Source organism: Nelumbo nucifera, chromosome 2 (genome assembly GCF_055504915.1).
Source record: "Nelumbo nucifera cultivar China Antique chromosome 2, China Antique-T2T, whole genome shotgun sequence".
Classification (NCBI taxonomy): domain Eukaryota; kingdom Viridiplantae; phylum Streptophyta; class Magnoliopsida; order Proteales; family Nelumbonaceae; genus Nelumbo; species Nelumbo nucifera.
Window position 1 is genome coordinate 45,723,078 of NC_142650.1, and position 8,179 is coordinate 45,731,256.

General features: G+C 41.7%; 1 protein-coding gene across 1 annotated transcript; it reads right to left on the reverse strand.

Moving 5' to 3' along the window:
* Window positions 1–1,704: 1,704 nt before the first annotated feature.
* Window positions 1,705–4,398, reverse strand: LOC104602597 (putative serine/threonine-protein kinase-like protein CCR3). The gene has a single exon (XM_010266331.3). The coding sequence runs from the start codon at window positions 4,144–4,146 to the stop codon at window positions 1,735–1,737; it is 2,412 nt and encodes an 803-aa protein (XP_010264633.1). The 5' UTR covers window positions 4,147–4,398; the 3' UTR covers window positions 1,705–1,734.
* Window positions 4,399–8,179: the final 3,781 nt, after the last annotated feature.

Genomic DNA, 8,179 nt, shown 5'->3' on the forward strand with positions numbered 1-8,179 from the left:
CCACAACAACGATTTATCATAAAAATATGGGGTTAAGTTTGATTGGGAATTTATATCAACAGGATTGGGATTTGGAGGAGCAGGAGTGATTGTTGGGCCCCTAGTGTTCTGGAAGAGGGGAAGGAAATGGTATGACAAACATGTTGATAGGCTTCTTTTCATGATTCTTATATCGTTGGGATTGGTCTTTGCCGATTGTAATGATGGGAGGATCCAAGTTGAGGAGATCATGGAAGAAGAGCTTAGAGAGATGATAGGTGACTATGATGATTGATGATAATGAAGAGGATGGGGGGATAGGTGGCGTTGCTGATTCTGGGTGTTCTGTTCTAATTTCAAAATTTCTCTTGCTATGCCTCATAATCCCAATTGCTTTTGCCTTTTGCTATACCTCATCTTCTCTTTAATTTCAAAATTTCAAATCCTGGAGTTTTGATCTTACTTCTTTATTTTTTTTATTTGTGTGTATACACCATATAATATGCATGTAAATACAAAATTCAACATTCCATGAAAGAGGGTAATGAAACAAATTCTATCTTCACATTACAAGTTTCAAGGAAAGCTTCTATCTATTATTAGCAAGCCATGGAATATCATCTCCAATGTTCATCAATCCATTATGCTTGCAACTCATATGTCGCACAGTCAGAGAGAGAGAGAGACTCGTATAACTTTCTTCGTCCATCTACAAAAAGAGGCCATGTATAGAAGATTCTTGCCTTTATAAATCATTTAATTTACAAGAAATTTTAGAAAGAAATAAAACACCTTTACAGTGCGGAATTTTCCAAACAAAAAGATAGAGGGGAAAGGAAGAAAAACTTAAGAAAAAAAAAATAGATGAAACGGCTTCAAGCCAAAATAAGCGCTGCTAAAATGAAAAGAAAAGGGAAAACTTGGTAGCCTCCTCTTCTCTGATCATCAGGTCCATCGTTGTTCTCTTCTATGATCATCAGGTTTCATCTGTACTCTGATAGAAACTGTCTTAGAAGGCAAAACAAAGAGTTGTAGTGGAAAGATTCTGGAAAGAATCACCGGTGGCTCTGAACGTCAGCGATGAGCGGTGAAAATATTCCGGAAGCTTGCAACGGAGGAATGAGCGGTGGTTGAGAAAGACTCCGGCTATTGCAGCGGACGAACAATGGTGGCTCGATTGCAATGGCGGTGCGAGATGATGTTAATGCGGGCGAACTTTCGTTATGAGGGGAGGGAAAAGAACGTTGAACAAATATGGAGAAGAGAAACTTTGGAAAGTGGGATTCTAAAAGGCGCTTAAACCAAAATTGATAAGTTTTGTAGTTCATACTGCCGTTAATGTCTAGACTCCGTTAATTTTAAAATTTTCTAAGAAGAACGACGTATTTGATTGCCGGAGGGGACAGAAATTTTCTGTCCCAAACGATCCGCCCTCGGTCGCATGGGGTGGGTCAGGATTCAGGAGGGTTTCCCTTGCCGACCCAGCATGGGACATGACTGGAATTGTGATTTTAATTAATACCTCTTCCTCCAGGGTCCAGTCCTATAGCTCCCTCCTCATTCCATCGTCAGTTCTTTCAGCTTTGTTTATAGTTGTCTACTTTGTTCCTCTTCTCTTCCCATTCATTCTCTTCTGGTTTACATCCAATGATCAATACTTATACATATAAACCAAAAAAAAAAAAAAGAAATTTAATCCAACAAATCATAAAAAGGAGAAGAAAATTTGCAACCAGCGTCGAAAATCAATAACATTCAATCTGATTCGGGAACAATTGAGAATGTGGCACTCGCACTAGAATGGCTATCATCACCGTAATGATCCATCAGACTTAATGCACTCTCCAAATTAGTCACAATGTCTGCCATCGTAGGCCGATCCCTTCCCTCTAAGCCCACGCACTTCACCGCCACTCGTGCAGTTAGCTCCACTGCCTCCGCCTCGTTCGCCTCCGGCACTCCCACCCTCCTATCTAACACCCTCTGCAACTCTCCCCCGTTAATCATGGGTACCGCAAAATCCACCATACTAATCGGTCCTCCCTCCTCGTCCTCCTTGAATAGAGCTGTCTTCCCCGTTAGCAGCTCCAGCAACACCACTCCCATCCCATACACATCGCTCTTCGGCGTCAGAACGTTCAGACCGTAATACTCGGGGTCAATGTACCCAACCGTTCCTGCTGCTTTCATGTGCATGTACTCCCCATTCGTCTCTGGCCCCATTAACGATAACCCAAAATCCGAAACCCTGGCCGTCCAATTTCCGTCCAGCAAAATGTTTGACGACTTTATGTCTCTGTGAATTATCGGCGGCACGGCGTAGTCATGAAGATACTCGATTCCCCTCGCGGCGTCTAGTGCGATTTTGATCCTCATCCTCCACGAGTTCAAAATACTGCTGCTCTTTTCTATATTGCTCTCGGAATGTAGATGATCGTAGAGTGCGCCATTCTTCATATACTCGTACACCAAAAGCCTCTCGTCTCTTTCTTCGCAGAAGCCCACCAGACCAACTAGATGCTTGTGGTGAAGACGGGACAAGAAGGCTAGTTCCGAATCGAATGCGGTTTCCTTCTCCTGCAATTTCTTCAACTTGCGGGACGTCTCTCCCCTTTTAACTGCCACCTCACGTCCATCCACCAGCTTCCCCCTGTACACAATCCCGAAGCTACCCTTTCCAATCTTATTCTCCGACGAGAAGCCGTCGGTGGCCGCTGCAAGCTCCGATAGGGTGAACTCCTCGGCCCTGTCCGCGTGCTTCGAAGAGGTCCCACTCCTCTGCCGCATAATCGCTCGGGAACTCTGCCGCATAATTGCTCGGGAGCCCTGCCGCCTGATGGTGGATGATCTCGACAGAGCGCTCAATGGACCACTGCTTGCTGGCGTGCCAGCATTAGCATTGCCTCCGGTTATGGTGGGTTGAACGGAATTATGGACTTTCTTCTGCTGGCAACAGCATATTCCAGCCCACAAGCTGTAGATAAGAGTACATGCTCCCAAAAAGATCCCAACTGATCCTATAACGGCAAAAGCCAATAAACCCTTGCTCGTCTTTTTCGACTGTGACTGCTGCGCTGGCGGCGGCGGTGGCAGCGGCAGCAGCAGAGCTGGTGGTGGTGGTAGGCCATCGCATGGCTTACAGATATTCCCGGAACCGGAGCAAAGACCCTGCGAATCACCATATATACCACAAGAGCAGTCCTGAACACACGGGCCCGGAAGAATATTTGACAATGGAAGATCCACGGCGGAAGTACTTCTGTTGCCAGGCAATCCAGGTCCCCAGCAAAAGAGAGAAAAATTCCTCGTCACCAAACCGCAAGTAAACTCTGTACCAGCGACAATCAACTCGAAAGAAACGCCATCTGTGACGTTGTTCGAAAATTCTCCCCCTCCTCCCCAACAAACCACCGATTTATTCGGTTGTCGAAGCGCACAGCTATGATTCAATCCTAGCGCCAGACTCGAAAACTCAAATGGTGAACTTGAGGGAACATCCAACTGCCGAGAATTGTTACTCCCTCTGCAAATCAAAACACCACTTGAGTTCGTAGTACCACAAACATGAGAATCACCAGCAATTAAGCTGGCCATAGAGACATTTCCAAACTGAGCCTGTATCTCCTGCCGAATTTGTCTGGTACCCCAACACTTAACTGTACGACTTGTGTTCAAAATACCACAAGAAAATCCTCGCCCTGACGTAATGGAGAGAAAACCTTCACCTGCCCCTGGTGTCGGAAAATTGTTTCTCTCCCCTCTCCAGCACTTGACAACTCCGGTTCCATCCACCAACGCGCAGACGTGGTCATCGCCCACCGAGACATCCTTCAACTTGAGCGCATCGTTGTAGTAGACCCTTTTGGGTACAAAATCCCTATTCCAACAGAGCAGACTGTTCCCTCCGGACCTCAGCCCGCAAAAGAAATTACGACCGCCAGAGATGGCTGTGAAAGATACGTTCGGCCCGATAGAGATATTTGCACCTCCATTAAAGCATTCAATTCTCTGCGTAGGTTCTCTGGCGACGATCCCGCAAACGGTGTCGGAGCCGTAGATGACGGCGACGGTGGAGGCTGAGCCGAGCCCATCAGCTACAGACGAAAGGAAGTAGAGAGCAACGAAAATGACGGGAAGGGCGACGGAGGGAAGAGGGATAATCGTCATAAGGGAGAGGGAGAGTGGAACTTAAAGACGACGCTGCGCTCCGATTTGTTCTTCATTGGCGGGGAATGAAGGAAACACGATAAGGCAAGCGGGCGCAGGCAAAAAAATCAAAACAAAATGTTGAAAACGAAAATCGGTAAAAAGATACGTTACGGGGAGGATTTTGATAGAATACGCGAAGTCGAATCATTTTTGTCTAATCCAAAAATCAGAATGACTAAAGATGTAGAAACCGTCGGATTAGAATCCCACTGCAAGACAAAGACGACGTCTGGCTCTGGTTTTATACTCTATAATTTGGTGGGCCCATACGTGGCCAGATCATCAGATTCTGATGTATAGAACTTGAAAAAACTTTTTCGGTCATAGTTGGTGCTGGGTGACTGGGTCAAGTCAAAACGCGCTTGAGAAATTCAGAATAGACTAGAGGGACTGAAGACAAAGAGGAGGAGGCCACCGTGAAATTCCAAATCCTTGTCCTGGTTTTGATATGATGATAATAGATAGAAAAAGATGTCGTTGTGACTTGTGCGTCGTTGGATAGTACGTGCCGACGTGGCATTGTGGGTGGGGGACCATAACATTAATTAACTATTGTTGTTATGTGAGTCTGACAGAAGCGTCCCACTTGAGTCTTGACTGGACTAACCCCATCCTACATCTGCACGTTACAAAATTACAATTACAATTTACAAATTCAGAGGTGGTCCTGTCAGGACTCAGGACTCAGGACTCAAGAAAAGGGTGGGACCGTGGGACTTGATGCAATTATGCAAGGGCAACGAACGAACATCGTTTATCTTCTATTCCTAACACTTGCAAAATGACAATTATACCCATCCTTGTTTGATCTTGATCGGTTGTTCATTTGTTGTTTGTCTCGGACTCGCAGACCAAGTCCACTGCTAATAAAGCCAAACCAAACGCAGCAGCCAGCAGGTCGTCGTCATCCTCACTTACAGCGACTATAATACACTTTCCCTCCCCCGGCATGGATCTTTGGAAACTGAAACAGAAACCACATTTTCATGGGGAGATTATTGAGATAGATGATCAACTGAGCATCTTGAATTCCCTTTTTGATATCCCGTCCGCCAATGTCAATCCGAGATAAAAAGTAAACGGAGAAGTACATTGTAGTCCAATTTTGAAATTACAGTCCCCAAACAAAGTCGGTCTCCTCCTTTTTTTTGCTAGAAAGTTGAAATTGACTCTTGGATCTGGGAAGTGGATCACGTTCAGACTGATGCATTGATTCCAAAGGGAAATACCCAGTTAGTTCGGTTGATTTTGCCCCTTGTGACTTATAAGGACTTGGGTCTGGAACAGTGATCTTAAGCTATGTATGTTTGGTTTGATAGAAAAGAAGAGACAAATAGAAAAGTAGAGGATAAGTTCTCGAGGAACTTTGTTTGTAAAATTCCTTAACAACCTTCTGTTTCACTTTTTTTCTTTTAACCAAATGGAAGATTTTAGAGACTTGTATATTATTAGATTAATGCCCTGTTCGCTTTTAGGGTAAATTTCTTAACATTCCGGGTAAATGCATTTACTTGTGTAAACCGATGCTCTTTAATTTCTCATGTAAATAAGGTAATGACCATTTTAGCCATAAAAATCCATTATTAAAAGAGACATTTTTGTCCCACTCAAGTATTGGCAACTTTTCCCTAGGTGGGAAATTTATTTGCCCGCTTAGAAGATGGGTATCACTTACCTACCCAGAAAAATAAACTTTTTCTAGTCCCCACATAAATCTGAAAAGAAATATATATAGGATTTTTTATCAATGGGAACCAAAATCCCATTGACCAATTTTCCCCCCTCTCAAAATCCAAAAAAAAAAAACACCCCATAAAGGGTAAATTAAAAATAGGTACCTTATAATTTGGGGTAGTGGCACTTTAGTTTAAACTTTTGAACAAGATATTTTAGTATTTAAACTTTTGGAAATATACACTTAAGTCCAAATTATGTTAGAACTGATTTTACAATGAGAGTAAAATTACAAAAAATTATCATGTTTAGATTATCTTTTGTTAATTGACCTTTTATTTTACTATTTTTTTTTTCATATGAAACCATTTCTATGCTTCTTTTCAACAAAGAATAAAAACATTTGAATGGAACAATGAAAAAGAAAGTGAAAATCTGAATATGGGCAATTTTATAATTGGAACTCTCACTGTAATATTTAGTTTTAGCAGAGTTGGATTCAAATGTATATTTCTAAACGTTTAGGATACTAAAATGTTGCAATTGAAAGTTGAGGCCGTTAAGTATCATTACCTCCAAAGTATATATGTAATTTACTCTATATTAAATGGGATGGTAAGGGTTGGAGGCATGGAGGCAACCTTAGATGGGCCAGAAGTACAAAAATGATGAAAAGCTTCTTCTGAGTTTCTGGATTTGCTATCCCCATTAATTGTGTTTTGTGGAATACGGAATACCATATTCCTCTTTTTCTTGTATTTTCCCACGATGTCAACTTGTGTAGCTTCGTTGGGCCAGTAAGCTATTATTGCATTTGTTGGTGAAATACAAATACGTGGGCATGGTTGTGGGAGCTTAGAATTAAGGTCAGGCAAGAAAAAGAGAGAAAGGGATGGGAGGGACACAGACACAGTGCCACTCATACTCATACAAGCTTTATGAATAATCTGCTCATACTCACTATTAGCTGGCCTAATAATTAATTATGTTTATTCCCTTAAAAGTTAAAAGTGATCTCCACTCACTCATGTTCTGTTATAAAAGATATGTGGTTAAATTGGCTAACTTTTGGTATCCAATGTTGTCCCATTTCTCTTTATCCTAATTTTAATTGACTCCAGTTTCCAGCCCTGAAGCTCTAAATTAATCAAGTCATAACCACATTCAAGCATTCAGTGGTATGCTTTGTTGTTTTCTTCTGATCTTCATCTATTAGGCTACTTGTGCTCTGTGAAACTAGAGGAACCAACCTCTCTTGGGTAACTACTGGGTTTATATCAAATAAAGACGGGGAAACTTGCAATTAGGTTCATATATAACATGTATTGTTATATATTCTGCTGTTCATCCGCAAACCTCCTCCATAGTCCATAGCCACCCACTAAAAGATGTTGATAAGGCAAATCAGATGCAGACCAGTTCTACTCTACCCTCCTGTTTGGATGTCCAAACTTGAATCTGCTCCACCACTGGAACATTTTTGGCATTATTGTTTGGATCATCTTCGAAATGTATCAGGTTAGCCAAAGCCAAGATTCTATCACTGCACTGGGGTTGTAATAATTTGACTTTACGTATCTTTTAAGATCTCTGTCCCAACTACCAGTTCACACCCATCAGGCACTCATGAGACCATTTCTAATTTTCCGTGACCGAGGCCCAACTGTAGCTTTTTTTCTCTCTCTTAAAGTACTGCTTTCACCATTGAAAAGACACCCCTCCCTGGCCCTAGTTGGTTTTGCCATGTCTCATTGTCTAAATTTCTTTCCAAACCACCGCTTCTAGTTTATTCACTAGGGTTGTGTCCCCTTCATTAAAAAAAAAAAAAGGGATGCATAATTCTTTGTTTTCCTCTTTCTTTCATTAATTTCTAAAAATCATCATTTCATTGTTCTGTACATTTTTCCTTTTAACTTATTAACTCTTCCTGCCTTTTGCCAATTGAGGGATGGCTCAGTCGATACATTAAATTTTGACAAAAGTCAAACCGGAGCCCGGCTATGTACAGGTCTCCCACCAAATTTAGGGAGGGCGAGTTATATATATATATATATATATATATATATATATATATATATATATAAACTGGTCCTGCCATGTCGGTACCTCTTTCCTTTCTCCCCCACTCCATTCCTAATTTCTCAAAATTTTGAATTTTTTATTTTTTTTAATCCATGTAATATCACTTAAGCCAATAAGGAAATCACATATATTTAACTATTTGTAACAACCATAAAGAAAGAGGGATTTGTTTTTCTAATGTTTAGCCAAGTGCCACTACTTCCTCTTAAATTGTCTCTAATTCCTATTTATCCCC